Source organism: Suricata suricatta, chromosome 7 (assembly GCF_006229205.1).
Source record: "Suricata suricatta isolate VVHF042 chromosome 7, meerkat_22Aug2017_6uvM2_HiC, whole genome shotgun sequence".
NCBI classification, from domain to species: domain Eukaryota; kingdom Metazoa; phylum Chordata; class Mammalia; order Carnivora; family Herpestidae; genus Suricata; species Suricata suricatta.
Window position 1 is genome coordinate 60,170,615 of NC_043706.1, and position 19,910 is coordinate 60,190,524.

General features: G+C 34.5%; 1 protein-coding gene across 3 annotated transcripts in view; it reads left to right on the top strand.

Moving 5' to 3' along the window:
* The window catches only part of ADGRB3 (adhesion G protein-coupled receptor B3), a 719,614-nt gene that overhangs the window by 650,360 nt on the left and 49,344 nt on the right, over positions 1–19,910 (top strand). For 2 of the 3 annotated variants that reach the window (XM_029944937.1, XM_029944936.1), the window contains exons 20-25: positions 3,129–3,279; positions 5,812–5,881; positions 8,393–8,459; positions 10,962–11,047; positions 17,808–17,906; positions 18,227–18,398. In XM_029944937.1, the coding sequence (XP_029800797.1) occupies positions 3,129–3,279; positions 5,812–5,881; positions 8,393–8,459; positions 10,962–11,047; positions 17,808–17,906; positions 18,227–18,398 (645 nt within the window). The remainder of the gene's footprint in view (positions 1–3,128; positions 3,280–5,811; positions 5,882–8,392; positions 8,460–10,961; positions 11,048–17,807; positions 17,907–18,226; positions 18,399–19,910) is intronic. The other variant, XM_029944938.1, reaches the window with a different exon arrangement.

Here is a 19,910-nt window from a genome sequence, read left to right on the forward strand (position 1 = left end):
TGAAAGTACTTTCAAACAGCTGTTAGAACTGTGTGTCATCTGTGTATCTTACTTCCCTACTTCCATGTCCTCATCTCTGCTCCTTATATGTAGCTTTGAGCTGGGATAGCCTTCTGTCTGCTGTCATCTGCTTGTTTTTCAGGCATTTCTCACAATTTCTACTCTACCACAGTTTATACTTCTTTTCTTTCATTTTATGAAATCTTTTCTATTGTCCCTGAGGAGTTGGGGTGAATAATATACATGAGGGTGAGAAGTATGAATGGTGCTCAGTTTGCCAATTTAAATACCTTTTCAAGTTTTGTAATATTTGTCAACCACACTCAGCACTTGTAAAGGACCAAATGGAGGTTTGACAAGGCAAGTATAGCAGAAGAATTGGATGATAAGCTTGAGGTGTTAGTGAGTCCCAGGTTTGGAATGGCAAGCTGTCGAGACTCAGTTATTGTGGGAGTCAAAAGCAGACATACAAGTGAATAAGGAGAGCCTGGATGTTATGACAGTGGATCCAACAGTAGGAATATTGGACAGATGACAATTTATAAACCTGTTTTAGAAAATTAGAACCAGAGTTTGGGATTTTTAAGTGTAAAAATCTCTAGTACTGAGAGGATCCAAGGGATGGTCAATCTTTGTGGGTTTCCAAAGTGGGATATAGGTTATGTAGAAAAAAGGAAATCAAGGAATCCTGGGCCCTGAATATTAGAAATGCTACTCATGTGGAAACTGAGAGGACAAATGTGGAAAATAGTTTATTTGAAAATTGCTATTATAAAAGTTATATTTTTAAAAGACAGCTTCGCAAACTTATCAGTAGAAAAATCATGTGTGTCTCATTATGTGGACTAAGTTTATACTGATTCTTCATATGATGAAGCAAAATTAGCTCCCTTTATTTTTCAGGAATATAGATTTGGTTATACTCTTCATATAAGATTAGTTTTGTGATGTTGGACCACTTTGTCCATATATACCCATCACTTGGGTTGAGACAGCTTCCTTCCATAGTTAGAGCATTTTCTAGACATATATGAATATTCATCTCATCATAGTAGAATGCTATTGTTCATAGAAATGAGTCTTAGTTCTCTAGTTACTATACATTTTCTCACACATGTTGTGGCCATATTCTTGTCTAGAGAAACATGAATTATTGAAATAAATGTCAGTAGCCCCAAATTATATCCATTTCAATTTGTATTAGAATTGAAGCATGTAACAGAGAGTCCCAAAGCAACAAACATAATATAGAAAGAGCAAGTTACAAGTCTCTGTATTGACACATTGAGCATTTCATTATTTCTTATAAAATTTCAGTGTATCTAGTACTTAGCATTTAATATTGCAATATTTTTACATTGTTTTATATAACCCTCTACTGATAGTTTAAAAGTGGGGAAGGGATAATTTTGCAAGCACGTACAATTGAAATGAGACAAACTGGTGGAAGGAAATGACAGGTGAATTAGAAAGTGTAACTACTCTTAAGGTATTATTAAATGGAAGAGTTATCTTTGAAATTCAGATTGGGATCAGGAATTATTGATCAGGAATAGTAGTCAGCCTGCAGATATTTAAGCCCTAACTTGGAAGCAAAGTCTCAATGTCTCAATTATAGAAGGAATTATAGATCAGGAAAAGTAGTCATCCTGCAGATATTTAAACCCTAACTTGGAAGAAAAGTCTCACTGTCTCAAGGAGAGAAGGAGTGGGTTCAAGTGACTACATTATGCCTGAAATAGGAGTAAAGGTATGAGAAAAAGAGTTGTAGAAATTCATGACTTTATCATACTGAGAATTGTCATCTTCCTGAGAATAAACATAAGTAGCCTAGAATTTTTCAGTACTACATGAAATAAGGAATCACATGTTGAAAACCAGTTAACACTTGTTTTAGTACTGTTTTTAAAATACTGATGACTATGGTCACAATCAGTTGATTTACTTGCTTTAGGCCTAGCATGCTGCTACTCAGCTTCTGTATATTATCTCAACCTGGAGAGATAAACATGGTGAAGTTCTTTTTATAGGATTAAAAGAACTGAATTAACATCTGGTGAATTTCAAGTGAATAAACAAATAATAGGAATAATTTGGGTCAAAAATTTAAAAGATATTCTTCTTCAGCAGTGTATTGGGGCGGAAGTGGGAAGATGAGAGTTGCATTTTTATTTCTTTGCTAATGAGGTTTTTTATAATTTTTTTTCTAGTTCCATGCGTTGCTCTTTTCAATTTTGGGGAATAGCAAGACTGAGACTGACAGAGGAAGTTTAGTTAGTTACTAAATTTGGTTGAGTTACTGATTCTGATTTATGAAGACTTGCATTTTAACAAGATTTACACAAAGACATTATACTAGTAGTGAAATAAGGACTAGCCTTTGCCATCTATTCACCTTTGCAGATGAGTCACCAGTAACTAATGGTTGGCATATTCAGAATGATTAAGTTTCATGAAGTAAAATATCTATGAAATCATGGCTGTGTACTGCCAGTGACTCAATTAACTTTTCAAAATGATTTGATTAGGACACACACTGTCATGTACTAATAAAGAACAATGTATTAAGAACTTTAAAATACTTATATTATTTTTGTACTAGGCTATTAGCTGAATCTCATCTTATACCTTTCTATCTTAAATATCACACTTGTACAGAAGCAGTTTTTCCTTTTGGATGGCTGCTGGGTTGTAATCTTAACATCAACACTGATAAAACAACAAAGAATTATCAGCTAAAATGGAGGGATCAAGAATGTAGTCAAAAGAATTGTGCAAGATGTCTGTAACTTGAACCAAAGATAAGACCATTTCCATAATTACATTTCAAGAAAAAAAAATCAAGTAGTAATTGTAATCTCCCTTGGGTTTTAATTTACATTCAGGCTTCTCCTCATAAAAAATTGAACATGCAAATGGAATTAGGACATTTTTCTTTCTATCATAGATATCATATATCAGCACGAAGACTGCAGGGTTTCTAATTTCTGTAAATAATTACTTTGTCACACAGGAGAGGTAGATATTTGAAATAAAAGCAATGAGTCGAAGATGAACAATCTATCACCCCCCCCCCCCCCCGCCACCAGGCACACACACTATATTCAGTGTCTTTTCTGTTTCCACAGAGCATCTGTACAACTACTACTGCATTTTTGCACTTTTTCTTCCTGGCTTCATTCTGTTGGGTTTTGACTGAGGCGTGGCAGTCCTATATGGCTGTGACTGGAAAAATTAGGACACGGCTTATCAGGAAACGGTTTTTGTGCCTTGGATGGGGTAAGCATCTTAATGTACCCTTCCATGCTTTTGTTGTTAAAATGACTTTGAACACATATAATGAAACAGTAGAGTGTGATTATCCTCAAGCTACTTTTTTTGTGTCCAATTTGATAAATGGAAGTGGAAATATATGAAGGTGGTCATTTTTGAACACTCATTGGGCATTTGTAACTTTAAAATGGAGTAAATATTGAATGACCATGTAGCCATTCAGTTCAGCAATGATGTAAGAAGCAGCCTGGGTTAGCTACAGGCAGAAAATCAAAGCGTTCTCTGCTAAGACAGTCTGCAAATGCAGACTGTTCAGGGCTCAAAACAGGTCCTAGTCATGTATTCCCCACAAGAAAACTTTGAGAAGTCCATTCCAAGAAAGCTCAAAACAATTACGGGCTACAGCTGCCATCGCAGGAAGAAAGTCCACTTGGAGAGTGAATGAAACCTAATGGCTAGTGCATGGGGTTCTCAAAGGAGAAACAGAATTGTTGACAGAATGAAAATTAATTCATTATTTGCTTTTCTTTATTAGGAAAAGTTTCTCTCAAATTGCCTTCTAAAATAGACATCTTGAAGATCTATGCATTTCATAAGGCCTATTCTAATGTTTAATTAGAATTAATTAGTTTAATTAGAATGAGTTACTTTAAAGAAACTAGTTTCAGAAAACCTCAAGATTTTGTCATTTTTGCTTTTGAGTTCTGAAAGAACTTAAAAAATGGGGAATTTTGGACCAAATAATACCCCAAATACCTAAATACACCAGAAGACTGGAGAATAGGATGCTTGATGGAAGCTGAGAAATTACAAATAAGTGGACTTATTATAATAACAGAATAATTCAAACTGGAAAAGGTAGGATCAAGATCACTTAAGTATTATCCATTAGATTTCAGCAAAGTTCTCATATGTGTGATTAATATATAAGGGCTCTTTACACAGACAAGTAGGAGAATGTATTCTACTTGCACTTTCATAAAACTTTTGTTTGGATTTCATGACAAAGACCTTCAAAAGTTAAATTGGTACTGAATCAGGGGACACTTTTGTCCTGAATCAGATCCATAGATCCAAGAAATATAGAACACAGGGAGTAACTTTCCCTAAGTACAAAGAGTGGCAATGTTCAAGATTGGTAACACCTTATTTTGCGTCATTACTAAAGATCTTGAGGAGAGGGCTCACAGCTGATCTCCAAGTTAATATTAAACTATGCTGGAGAGCAAAAAACTAAGGCAATGATGCTAGATTATCAGGAATTCTGGGAGTTGGCAGATTAGTGACATATGAATTTCTGTACAGCAAAACGCAATGTAATAAATTTGGGGAAATAATTAGCCAAAATTGTACAGATTTAAGATTATTAATGATTTAGCTATGACCCAGGAGAGAATTTTTTTCTAATGAACTTGATCTAGTCAGTCAAAAAGACAACTGTATATTCGTGTGTGTGTGTGTGTGTGTGTGTGTGTGTGTGTGTGTGTGTGTGTGTGTCTACAGGGTGGGGAGAACACTGTGTTTATTTAAAAATATGATGTGTCCCTCTGAGATGCTCTTCATATTTTTTGTCATTAAACCTCATGAAGGAATGTGATGTCACTTGAAAAGACTCACAGAAGAGAATAGCAGGAAGGAGGGGGAATGATAGGAAGAAAGAAGGTAGGTGGAGAGGACTCAAGAAGGTGATTAGATGATGGATTTTTCAACCTGAAAAGGCAAACATCATCTTCCTGAAAAGAAGACATGAAGAAAATTTTTTAAAAAGAACTAAACAGCATGGATTAGACTGAGCTTTTCTCACCAAAACACAGGGATGTTCTACTGAACTTGAGTAAGGTGTTAGGTCAGAATTGGCACAAGTATGCAGGCAATTGAATTTCAAAATGGACTGAGCAATGTGTAGAGTGATACCTACCTAGAAGTCCATGAAAAGAAACTGGCATACATTTTCTGACCTTCATTCAGAATTGCTAAAAGAAGGATGATCAGGGAGCCTCAAAATTAATTCCTTAGGGCCCATAACTTTGATCCTACACTCTTGTTATTACAAGTAAGTCATAAAGAAAGAATTACATGAATTCTTTACTTTTTTCTGTCATGTAATAAGTACAACTTGATGTGGATCAATATAGGGCCAACTGAATGTTCCACTTCTGTGATATTCCATCACAGCAGAACATCCATTTTTGCCTTTCTGATTTTAGAACTATAAATTTCCTTTATAACAGTGTAAACCCCTAGGGAAAAATAACTTAAAAGATATACTAAATCTCTGTTATTAGTTTCCTTTAAACTCATGTCAAATGTGGTGGTAACCTAGCAACATTAGAGAAATGCACTGAGTTAAAAACCCAGCTGTCGCTCTCAGACTTTTGTATTTGAAAGAAATTTTGTAATGGAAACATACTTTATGAAGGAATTCATCCAATGGTAGTTCCTTCGATGTAAGCATTTTGAGTCTGTCCTGGCTTTTCTTGAGCCAGAGTGCTCAGTGGTTACAGCCGAATGTGAAGTGTGACAATGTTTTTCTTGCAGGTTTACCAGCATTAGTAGTGGCCACATCAGTAGGCTTCACAAGGACGAAAGGATATGGCACTGATCACTAGTAAGTCCATCCACAGTGATAAATCATGTTTATAATTAAGTAAATCATCATCTATGCTTCAGTAGTCATGCTTGGCTCTACTGATGGCTTGCATTTTGTCACTGGGTCATTAACAATGTTAGAAATTGCATCAGTGAGGAATGATATAAGTTAGCTGAGGTTAGGAAGTAAATTCTGAAGGCTTGTTTGGAATCCTTGTTTCAATTTCCCATTTCTTCATAAGGCCAATGAATTTGATGTTTAAAATGCTTCAGTATTTACTTTGTGTGTTTAATCTCAAATGATTTTTTTAAGATCTGGATAAATCTTGATGTTTACCTTTCAGAATATGATTCTGATCTGAGCTTCTAATTTCACTGATGATAATGTATATTAGTATCAACCAAATTGTGAAAGATTAGCTCAAGTTTTGTTGCTATTTAGGGTAATACAAAAACTCAAAATCAGGAGAATCAGTAGATTACACGTTAGAAACTGCCCAGGCTGTGGGCGAAACTAGATGAAAGAGAGATGGTGTGGTATCAGCCCATCATCATCTCAGCTGTATCACTGATAAGTTCTGTGAGAGAATTTATAAATAAAAGTTTACATTGAAATATTTAAAATGTAAAACAATGCACTTTCATATTTTATTTTATCGGCTCTCTCAAGGTAAGGAGGCAGTTGAGAAGTGGAGAAAGAGATGTGCGTATCTTCTTAGAAGTATAAATTTTTAAAGTGAGATTTTCTGTTTGTCTTCAGGTTTGAGATGGGAATTAGGGCTAATTAGGCCTTCTAGTGGGTTCATCCAAATGAAGACTGTGCCAGGACACACCGTTTTATCTGCCCATCCAAAGGACATTTCCAAAGAATTTAAAGAACTCATGTCATTAGAGCCCTTGTTTTTCTTTTGCCGTCTATATTTTAAACACACAAACCAGCAAAACTCTCTGGTAGCATATGTTGTAGAGCAGTGCTTACTACAGCACTATTACGTTTAAGCCATTACTTTTTACAGGAGTATGACTTTTGATATAAATCCAGTATTTGAAAGGAAATGTATTGGGGATATAGAAAGAGGTAAAAATTATGGATGATTTGGTTCCAACTTTCAAGGAGTTTGTGATCAAGACCGAGTACAATATAATGAGTAATGTCTCAGTTTAAAGATTAACTCACACAAAAATATAGTAGAAATTTAGTGGCAGTCTCAGAGACACCAAACTACAGTGTTCCATCAGACTAAAGACTTTCCCCCCAGGTATTTTATTTTAAAAATGTATTAAATTATCAACCCCAAAGTAGGAGAGTAGAATTTTATCTGTTCACTGTTAGGGCAAGGAGAAATAACTAAATGCAGACTTTGAATACCCACATACACACACATATGTGTTATGTATATAGTGATACATGTATTGCCGTGTGTGTGTGTATGTGTATAACTACTAGATTGAACATTTTAATTAAGGTGAAATTTATGCAGAGCAGCATTCACCCTGTTAAGTGTATAAGTTTTGTGAGTTTTACCAAATGCCTAAGTCATGTAACCACCACCACAACCAATATAGAAAAGTTTATCCTCAGAACTGATATAGAACAGTTATTAGTACTTGTTGTTAATTTTGGAGGCAGCATGTTGATTCCTTGGACCTAGAAGTAATATTGACAGGGTCAAATGTCAAAAACAGGTGCATGAAATAGTGGATGTGACTCATTGTATCAGCAGAGATGAAACATTTCCTGGTGTTTTCCTATATTCCTCATATTTCCTTATATTCCTGGACTGTGCATATGCAGATGGGCCACCTTGCAAAACCTACAGTGCCAAGCCCCGTGCCTTCTCCTTGCCTCTCTACTGTGAGAGAACAAATGTTCCTACCTCAATGGGTTACCATGTCAATATCAGTACAAACCTGCATCTCCTGGTGAATTTAGTAATTGAAATAAACACAGCCACACTTATTTTTATTCAAAAGCTTATATTTACTGGATTTTCCTCATACTCTGGGGCAAAAGTAAAATCAGAAGGAAAACAAGCATATAAAATGTAGATTATTTTTTTCCTTGCAATGATGGCTTTTAAACCAATTTCCCCCAATATCTCAATGGCCTCAAGGAAGAAGACATAAATGACACAGGCAAAACTCTACAAGCATGCTGTTCTTGCTTAGAAGAGTATTTGAAAATTTTCACAACAGATATAGAGCAGCATTTTACAAAACTTATGTAGTAGTCACCTTTGTACTAAAAGTCAATATAAAAATCTCACTGGTAGAGTAATTTGTTTAAAATGTTTTAACTGCCTAAAAGTAAGGCCTTATAATAAAATTTTCTTTTCTTTGAAAGGTATATAGTATTTCTCACACATTAGATGCTCTCGTTTTTGCTTTCTCCACATCTTTCATGCATTTTTGTTTAATTACAAATCTTCTAAATGTGCCCAAATTTGAATGCTAAGTAATTTGTATCACACTTCAATGGTTAGACACTTATCACTAATTTTTGTTAGTTTTTATCTGATGTTATTTTTAGCTGCTGGCTCTCTCTGGAAGGAGGACTGCTCTACGCTTTTGTTGGACCTGCAGCCGCTGTTGTCCTGGTAAACATCAAAATCAACTCATTTTGTTTTCTTATCAAAGAAAGACTACCTTGCTTCAGTTGCAGTGACAATTTTGTATTCATTGTATAGAAACTTTAAAGTCCCGTGTTTTATTACTTCACTATTAATTATTACTTGAATTTGAATACCAACTGCTAATTAGTCCTTTAGGACTCTAAAATACTCTTATTTTTGAAGACTGAAGAATATTAAATGTGCAAGTGTGGGATTTCTGTTACAGTAATTTCACATTTATGAAGAAGTTTGAGTAAATTTTAACCAATTCTTCATTGTTAATGTACACAGTCAATCGCCATTTCACCAACACTATTCTGTGTGATCTCCATCGTTGTTCAGATCTCTTAATCTTACTTAATAACTGCTGCTGCTACCAAATGTCAACAAGAAAACTTACGTCCATATGTCAGAGTTTCTCAACCTCGGTGTACAGATTTTGGATGACATATTTCTTTGTTGTGGGGCTGTTCTGTATATTTTAGGATGTTTAACAGCATCCCTGGCCTCTAGCTACTAGATAGATACCAGTAGTATCCTCAACTTGGTAAAAATAAAAAATGTCTCCAGACATTTCCCAATATTCTCTCTCTGTAAGCAAAAATCACTCCCCAGTTGAGAACCCCTGCCATGTTTTATGCATAAGGATTTAAATTTTTTCTTTTTGGAATCACAAAATAATCCTTTACATGTTTAATTATGGGAACATGGGATTTTCTACCAATTTACCTTACTTTCTCTCACTTTGATATTCTTGATTACAGTACAAATCTTTCTTGTATAATAAATCTTTAATTGAAAATGTAAGGGAGAAAATGGTCTGAATTAAATACAAAGATCCACATCACTGTGCAATTAGAATTCTAATTGGAGAATTACCCTTTGGTTTCGTGAACAATTCATTGAATAAATTGGAAGCTAGCAATATCTTCCGTAATAATTCTATATGATTTTTTTCTTTCTCTAAAGTTTGCTCTCCATCCTCTAAACTATAACAGGAAGTAGAAACTGTCCATGATTCATAAGACAAAATCTAGGCATCAGTGTTAGAGAAGAGCATAGGGAGATGAAAATTAGACACATTTTTGTCTGCTGCATCGAATTCTTATTTAATCAACTGAATTATTTCCCTAAGGTACCAAGTTAATATACATATAACCCTAAAATGGAGAAACAAAGAGTATGTGTATAATTGAAAAACCAAAGTATGGTCTTTGGAGTAGTGATGGATTCCCTCATGATTAAATTACAGATTAATAGAATGCATGGAATACATTTTTTTCTACTAGTTCATATAATGAGAAATGTGAAGATGAGTAAGTCTTTCTCTTGATTAAATGGTATCTTGTCAGGAAGCTGTGAAGAGTGACACCTCCTAATAAGTTCCTACCTATCAGTTGCTTTGGATCTTCCTTATACCAGCAGTTAAACAGATTTCAGCTTTATATTTATTTCATCTGGCCAATGTGCTGAGGAAATGGAATTTTTCTTTTTTCTTACCCAGTCATCCTATTTAATTTAAAACAGACTTTTGTGAACCGCTAGTTCAATGCAAAGGCTTCACCATTTGCACTGGGGTCACACCAAGATTCCATTGATCATGGAGGGTAAGGGGCAGGAAGGCAAAAAGAAAATATTTTTCCTTGATTATCTTGGTCTCAGCGTTGGACTGGATTCCTTTGTCAGGAAGTGCTGGTAGGCTAGAGAACTGTGGGTCCTCATCATAATAAGTTGCTACAAATAGACCATAGCCATCTCTACAGTTTTTTTACAAGTTTACTTAAGAGAGAAAAATATGTGTGATTTTGAGATGTATTATGCAAAAAGATCTTTTAAGTGAGAGTAATAGAGTCTTAGAAAATACTGAGAAGTGTTCAATAGAGCACATTATAAATATTGGTGTTAGTATACATCTCCTAAAGGATGCTAGTGAGTTTAATAGGCTTTCTTTTTTGTCTAGAAAAGCACAGTACATGAAAATGCTCTCCCAACCCACAGGAGAGATAGCCACACAGTATCAGGAATTTAGACATTCTGTTCATTCTCATTGCTGGGGACAATGACAAATCCTTAGCACCTTTGACTGCCAGGGCTCAACCTAGTCTCATAGTGTGAGACTGAAAATCTTTTGACTCTCATAGGGTAAAACTCATTTAGCCAATTGATTTTAACTGTGGGTGACTTAGAATGCCAGATTGACATATTATGGCACTATTTAAAAATTAAACAATTGAGTGTTAGTCTCCCTGTTAACTGCAAAGCATGGAAATTTAATGTACTTTAAAACTTTAGAGTTAACACACCACTGTTAAATTGTTCTGCTTCTTTATGCACTTATGTAATATTTGATAAGTGCCTCTATCACTACTATGGTGAGTTTATAATTCTGAAATGGTTATAAATTAATAAAAGAGGGTTTTCAGGAGAAACAGGTGCCTAATTTCCTTCAATATCATTGAAAGGTCAACCTTTGTTTTTGTTTGACAGGTCAACATGGTGATTGGCATTTTGGTATTTAATAAACTTGTTTCCAGAGATGGGATCCTAGATAAAAAGCTCAAACACAGAGCCGGGTAAGCTGCAATTGGTGGATTTTGTAGGTCCCTTACCAGTGAATCCCATTCTCCCAATTCCAAATCATCATTGACTGCATTTTAATGGTGCCTTGAATTTTGTTCCTGATGAACCGGTGTGTCTGGTAGAGCCTGCCACTCAGGATTTTTTTTCAACATGCTATTCTTAAGTAATGCAATATCTAAAAATAATTTTTAAGACCATTAGAAAGTCTGGGTTTGTTTGTGCATATTGCCTATTTGTGAGATAAGATTAAATGTTAAGACTGGACTTAAAATACTTGTTCTTTGTTTGTTTGTTTCAAGTTTTAATTTAAATTCCAGTTAGTTAACATAGAGTGTAATATTGGTTTCGGGAGTACAGTTTAGTGATTAGTCACTTACAGACAAGAGTGATTATCACAAATGCCCTCCTTAATGCCTATCACCCATTTGGCCCATCCCCTGCTGACTCCATCAACCCTCAGTTTGTTTTCTATAGCTAATAGTCTCTTATGGTTTGCCTCCCTCTCTCTTTTTTCTTCCTCCCCCTATGTTCTTCTGTTTTGTTTCTTAAATTCCATATGAAATCATATGGTATTTGTCTTTCTCTAACTTGCTTTGCTTAGCTTAATACTCTATAGCTCCACCCATGTTGTTGAAATGGCAAGACCATTCTTTTTATGGCTGAGTAATATTCTACTGTGTGTGTGTGTGTGTGTGTGTGTGTGTGTGTGTGTGTGTGTGCGCGCGTGCCACATCCTCTTATCCATTCATCAATTGATGGACATTTGGGCTCTTTCCATAATTTGGCTATTGTTGACAGTGCTGCTATAAGCATTGAAGTACATGTACCCCTTAAAATCAGTATAAAAATACTTGTTATTAGTTGAACATTTTCAAATGCCCCCTAGTTTGGGTTACAATGGACAGGAGGGTAGATCAAACATATTGTCGTTATATGACACAACAGAATCAAAACAAGCAATTCTTCCTAGGGCAAAAATATTAAATTTTCTTTGATTAGTTGTATATATCAGAAAATTTCTTCACATGAAACAATCACTTATGAAACACTATGCTTGTCATGTATTTTCATTTTTTTATGATGTTTTAACTATAAATTGCTAGGAAGAGTTATTTGTAATTTTCACTTGCACATTTTAACCACTTATAAAATTTAGGAAAGCATCTCCTTTAATGTTACTGTTACTATGATATCACCACATTTAATGACTAATAACATTTCATAAGCAGATTGATAGCAGGTTTTTAAGGTTACAGGGTCACCTTATCTTATAAATTTGTAGAAATTTGAGTGAAATCTTAATGCTTTTGAATTTTCCTTTGATTATTTTCTTATAAAGAGTTTATAGCTTTCTCCTTTCTGTTTAGCTGTACCATCATTCAAAACTTACCCTACAATTGTTATTTCTTTACTAATTTATAGTACTATTTAATAGTTACAGTATTTGATCACTGACCAGTGAAAATTTTAATTAAGTCCTTTATGTTTTTATAATCTATATAATGACTTATAAGGTAATCGAGGCATGTTTTCCCCTAGTAAAGACTAGGTTTAATACTTATATAAAATATAAATATAAAATTTTGATACCATTCATATCAAACATTAGAACTGCAATAATGTGATAAAGCATCATTGGAGGTTCCCTTCAAAGTGGGGCCATCACTTCCCACTAAGAGACTTTTTTCACTTCAGATGAGTCTCCATAGCATCTTTAAGTAGGTAAACTTGAACTTGCACAGACCCTGAGCTTTCTATACCATTTGAACTTGAAGCTTTCATACAATTACTCTTATTCTTCCATGTATGGTTGGACTTGAGCAATAGCTTCTGTATTTGTATCCAGATTAATTATATAAGAATAAATTGATCACACTGAATATGGGGTATAGAAACTCTATGCCGTTAGTGGCATAGACAAACACCTATATTATTAATTGGAGATGTAGAGGTTTTAGTGGTTAGGATAAAGCTTTGAGGTAAAAATTTTTGTTAAATAAAGCCATACTCAGTTGTCTAACTCTGCAGTTTCCTAGCTGTGTGTGTGTCTTTGGGCATGTTATTTCATTCTTCTGGGGTCAGGCTTCATACCTGTAAAATGGGGATAATCATTTTTGCTTCATAATAGAGTGTATGAGATATAATGTATATAAAGGATTCATTAAAGTAGCAAATGGCAAGTACTCCTTCAACGAAAGGTGGCTATTGTTATGATGAGTTAAAGGAAGAAAATGAAGAAAAGGACCCTGATTTCCATCAATCAAGCATCTATGATTCCACTGTTCATAACCTTGAGGTCAAAAAAAAAGAGAGATGAGATCATCAGAATGAATATAAAGCTAAGAGTTTAGCTTTACAGTCAGTTTTTTTCTCATATAATCATTTTATATGTAACATCCAGTTTGATTCACATAGCTCTTTGTTAGAGATAACATAAGTTTAAAAGAAATGACAACATTGTCACATTATGAATTTAGAATTATCTACTTTCATATATTAATTTTTAAATGTCTATTTATAAAAATAGTATTAGAAATTGCATCTGTTATACTGGCAAAATTGAACCAGTGTGGTTTTTTTTTTTTTGGTTCAGCGGCCACTGTTGGAGAAATAGAAATGTTAACTATGTGTATTGTATAAAAGCAGAATGTTGGTTACTGTTCAATGCAGGAAAGACTCATCAAGTTAATGACTCTAGGTGTTAAGAAAGTTTTTCTATACTATAAAACGCAATTTATGCCAAAGTATGGATAGATTGAAATTTGCTATTTCAAAATGTTGTTGAAGGAAATTTTTTAGAAAATGTAAGTGTTAAGGAGCACCTGGGTAGCTCAGTCAGTTAAGAATCTGATTTTGGCTCAGGTCACCATCTCACAGTGCCAGAGTTTGAATCCTGCGTTTGGCTCTGTGCTGTCAGCTCCAAGCCTGGAGCCTGCTTTGGATTGTGTGTCTCACTCTGCCCCTTCCCCGCTCACATTCTGTCTTTCTTTCTCTCAAAAATAAATAAACATTTAAAAATATGTTTAAAAATATATAAGTGTTTGAAGCTACTTTAAGTTCACAGAGAATCAGTGAGGACAGTCATAAAGACTTCAGTGAACAATAAATAACAGAATTAACTAAGGAAATGTTGAGCAGCAGAAAGTTAATTAACTTAAAAATTGATGCCCCTACTTGTAAATATTGAGCATTTCAGATAGAAAAATATGTATATCAAATGTTTTTATGAAACATTGCTTATTACTTAGAATCAAACATTCCTCTTCCTATTTTTTCTTTGTTTTCTCCTTTTTATAATTAATTATTAGAAACTACCAACCATAGTTGTGCTCAGTAAATTTTATAAAGGAATGAGTGAATGAATATTTAAAAATAATACAGTGACTTGACAAGTTTTATAATTCCCAAATTACATTAAGTTTTTCTAACATGTAAAATATATTTATCCAAGAGGGATTGGCTGCAGTCAACATATCCAATTTTTTTAAAAATTGGAAATAATGAAAAGATAAAATGACATGTGTCTTTTTAGAACATCTCAAGTAGAATATATAATTTTTTTCTCGTTTTCTTCAATGGAACTTTATTATCTACTATTTTTTTCAATGGGACTCTCTTATCTACTATTTTAAACTACTTTATCTCATCTACCTAAAGTTAAGGAAACTACCAGAATCTTGTACAAATATCATGAGATTTTTCCAAAAGGAAAGGATAATATTTCTTTTCAGGGAACTTTACATGGTACCAGTAATAAACCAATCAGACAAAAAAATTGTTTCTAAGCAAAATAAAAAAAAGAAAATTGGGAAAGGAAGCTTGTAGACTTCAAGACTCTGCACAAGTAGACAGAATAATCTGGGTGAAATGACTGTGTTACTGCCCTCATGGATATGGTAACATTTGAGCTTATGGGAAATTCCATTTTTTTTAACTGCTGGCACTTTTTATTTTAGACATGTATATTTTCCCCTGTAACAAAGAAGCTTTCCCATTGCAGCAACTTTGTTTTGCATTTAGACTATGTGTTCTTCATACTTTATTAATTTCTGCAGTGGTCATGCAAACTGGGGGAAAATATTTTATCTCCCTGGATAACCTATCTTCTCTCTGCTCTATAAACAGTTAATAATAGAATTCCAAAAGTCTCCATCCAGTTAGCATCAAGTACAGCTTTCAACAGTTAGCTCTGACTAAAGGAAGTATGTATAGCCTTTTAGTCAATAACAATTAATCTCAAATGAATAGAAATAGGCTTTTCAAATTCTGGCTTCAAATTTATTTTCAGGAAAGTCCCTACTTAGATCAGATTAGGTTTTCTCAAGGCTAAAATACTTGTCTGTACTGTATACTAAAATTAATTTTTAGTCATCTCTGGCTTTTCAATCTTGTTTTAGAGCCTAGAGCCAAAGAGTCCTTAAATTGAGAAAGCCACATTTGTATTGAAAGCACAAACACCAAATAGCATATCTTCTCTGATTAAGGAAACAATAAATAAGTCATGTCTTTTTAATATTAATCTGATGGAATTTAACAAGATTGAAGATACTCAAATATATAGTTAGGGCAATTATGTGAATTTCTGCTTTTCATCAGAATAATCTATGGAGTTTAAAAAAAACCAAATGTCTGCACTCTTAACTTGGAGTTTTTGGGGTTGGGTATATATATATATATATCTGATATGCAGTTACTGTGGAGAATATTGGTATAGGTACTCCTTTGGGAATAGTTTCAAACACATTGGCATGCCTGTTGAGGCACTCATGATCCAAACTGAACAGACTATCCCTTACTTATTGTGAAAAGTTTGGGCACATGTGCTAGTACATAAGTCCTGGGTTGAATCAGTAAAATAAATGATTTAGTATCATAATTTCCCACCCTCACATCTAACTCTAAAAGGTTTGATTTTTCTCATGGGGTCTACCGATCAATCTACTTACTTAATAGCTTTCAGATTTATTATCTTCTCCAAGCACTATTCACAAATGAGTGCACTTCTTTAAAAGAAACTAGACATTCTGAATTATGACCATCTTAAGATGTTTCTCTGTACTGCCACGTATATTATTAACACATATCCACTAAATATTATTTTGGAAAATCCTGGGAAAACATTTATTTTTATTTTGTTGTTCTCATATACTTTAATTATAAATATTATAGGTTACCTATGGTTTTCTGTAGGTATGCTTTATTTTTTTATATAATTTATTGTCAAATTGGCCTACATACAACACACAGTGTTCATCCCAAAAAGTGCCCTCATCAATGCCCATCACCCATTTTTTCCTTCTCTCTCACCCCCCATCCACTCTCAGTTTGCCTTCTTCCCTGTGTTTGTAACTATTTTCCCCCTTCCCTTACCCCATGGATTTCTGTTAAGTTTCTCAGAATCCACATATGAGTGAAAACATATATCTGTTCTTCTCTGACTTATTTAACTCAGTGTAATACCTTCCAGTTCCATCCACACTACTGAAAATGGCATGATTTCATTCTTTCTCGTTGCCAAGTAGTATTCCATTGTATATATAAACCACATCTTCTTTATCCATTCATCAGTTGATGGACATTTAGGTTTTTTCCATGATTTGGCTATTGTTGAAAGTGCTGCTATAAACATTGGGGTACATGTGTCCCTATGCATCAGCACTCCTGTATCCCTTGGGTAAATTCCTAGTAGTGTTATTGCTGAGTCATAAGGTAGTTCTATTTGTAATTTTTTGAGGAAACTCAACACTGGGAGAACGTATATTTTAAACATTAACTGCCCAAGAGAATGGACAAGAGAAGTATACCATGGAAAATTATTTCAAGATGTTTTGAATTTTGAATCAAGTAATTTCTATTTGATTTTTCTTAAGAAAGTTATATAAACCAGTCATTTTCAAGGGATTCTTTTCTAAAGTAAAATGTGTGTAAAATTTTTTTGTGTAGCATGACTTTGCTTCTATGATATAGTAGATGGAATCTGAATAATTTGTATCTGAATTGACCTGCAAATTCCTCCAGACTAGAATAGACCATCTAAAATACTATTAGGTTGGAGTCTATGAAAAAATGTTCAGAAAGAATATTTTGAACTTAATGTTAAATGTGTTTTATTAAAGCATTCAACTATCACCCTTTTATTATAAACTAATATTTCATCAAATTTCATCAACCCCTATATTCAGATCATCCTAAAATATAGATAATACATTGAAGGCTATAAGAAATTTCAAAATAATAAATTTGTTGAGATGAAGGTCACATCTTCCACAAATGATTAAAGATCTAAAATATATATCTTCCTATATTGGACTTCTGAGACACGTTTACATTTCAGAAGGTTTTAATTGGTATGATGTGCCTTCTGCAAATGACAATGAAAATCTTTGAAGCTAGGAGTCCTAAGGTGTTTGATAATTAGAGGTCTGAATAAAGGGTTTTCACCGTATGTCTACACAAACACATGCTTACGTTTAACTCAGTGTATTGGACAATTTTGATCTGTAGATATAAGGGCCATTTATGGTGTAATTGATGGAAATATGCTTTGCATGCAACAAAGGCCCATCTTACTGAAAGGTAAATGTTACAAAAATAATGTGTGGTATAATTGCATCTTTAAAACAACCTAGAGCATTCATCTTTGATAAATAAACTTTTCTGCATGAAATCGTATTAAAAGCTAACTTGCAGCAGCGTTTTTTTGGTGACAATTCAATATTTTGTTCTTTTTGTGGGTGTTCTGTTTGTTTGCAGTCAGATGAGTGAGCCTCATAGCGGTTTGACGCTCAAATGTGCCAAGTGTGGAGTAGTTTCAACAACAGCTTTGTCAGCCACCACCGCCAGTAACGCCATGTTAGTCCCAATCATTTACATCTTCTTGTTACAAATCTTTTACAGTGCATGTGAGAAAATGCTATTGTGGAAAAAAAATCATGTTTGCTAATATTGGAGCTAAGAGCATACTTAAATATTTATAATTGGAAACTGCTTTTATAACTATTGTGGGATTGTCCGTAAGAAATAAATAAAACTATCAAATGTTAACTGCTTTATGGTTTCCAAGTTAACGGTCTTGGTGCCACATATAAGAATGCTTTGGTGAACGGGGGTTTGGTTATTGCCTGGGGTGTGACATGCAGCTGCGTAATGTTGCTTTCTCTGTCTCTCAACAGGGCGTCTCTCTGGAGTTCCTGCGTGGTATTGCCCCTTCTGGCTCTGACGTGGATGTCTGCGGTTCTGGCCATGACAGACAAGCGCTCCATATTGTTTCAGATACTTTTTGCTGTGTTTGATTCATTGCAAGGTTTTGTGATAGTCATGGTCCACTGCATTCTTCGGAGAGAGGTAAGAAGGATAATTCCTTTGGCAGAGAGGAAGGACGGTTAGATGAGTGATTTTGTTGTTATCAAATATGATCTTTTATTTTAATATCTTCAGATTAAAATAGTATCCCCCAAATACAGTCATTTGAAAGTCAAAGCTGAAAGGAAGCATTAAGGCAAGATTCAAGAGGGCTCCTTGGACTCTGGAAGTGACAGGTAAAACAGATGGGACTGTGTAAGAGAAGACACTGCCAAGGGTGCCGAGAACCTAGAAGAGTAGATTCTAGAGAGGCCATAGGTGGAAACAAGCCTGTTAGAGACCCTGGTAGATAAGATGGTGGGGTGGCATATTTTCTAGAGGCATAGTTCATAAATATACAATGATATTTCCTAAACCCATTCCCAAACCCCTGTTTCTATACAGCATATCCCCATTCCTTCATACTTAACTAATTTCATTTTAGATATAAAATGCTGAGGATTAATGAGCACTTCTTGTGTCTCTATACTAAATTAAGTTAAGGTTGCTAAAGATGAATGACTTTGAGATGGATATTTATTCTCAGAAAATACCAAAAACATGCCCAGTGGAGCAAGCATAGGCAGTAATTGTCCTCAGGAACCCTAGATCTATAGGATTTCCTGGACATGGTGGAGGTTTATTGTCGGTAGTAAGGAAAACCAGTCCTGCTTCATGAGTTGAAATGCTAACCTGCACCAAATCCACTGAGAGCAGTGATAGATGTCAGATGTGAGTTGTTGAGGGAGAAAATATTGTTTTCCAACCAATGCAAAATTATGCGGAGTGTTTGGAAGCCCTGACACGGTATTTACAAGGTTGATGAGTCATTTTAGTGTTTACTCTGGGGATGGTGGAGACTAAAACACAATGACACAGTGTAATTTTGAGAAAATGGTCCACGTTGTCATTTTGCATTATCTAGCTTGTTTGAGAACTTTATTATGATGTACACATTGCAAAAATACTCGTGTGCATATGACTACATGCCACATGGTTTTTACAGTGATGTATGTGGAGCTAACCAAAGGTTTTTACCTTTCACCAGATGGGAAGAACAGTATTTCTGAGTTACTTCAGTAAAGTACAGATGTCAGCAATAAACCCATACATGTATATTCTAAGAACATTATATGCTGAAGAATGACTTTACCTTGTAAAGGGGGGAGTACGTCATCATTTAAAGAATCAGATTTAGCAGGGTGTGGGGTAGCTCAGTCCATTAAGTGTCCAACTTTAGCTCAGGTCATAATCTCACCATTCATGAGTTCAAGCTCCATGTTGGGCTCAGTACTTACAACTCAGAGCCTGGAGCCCGCTTTAGATTGTAGGTCTCCCTCTCTCCCTGCCCCTTTTCCACTCGCACTCACTCTCTCTCTCTTTCTCTCCTTCAAAAATAAACATTAAAAAAAATAAAATCTGATTTAGCTTACAGTTGCCAAGCCTTACAATTCCTTCATCACTAATGTCTACCTGGAATATCAACATAAAAATCTTTCAAGTATTCAATTCTTT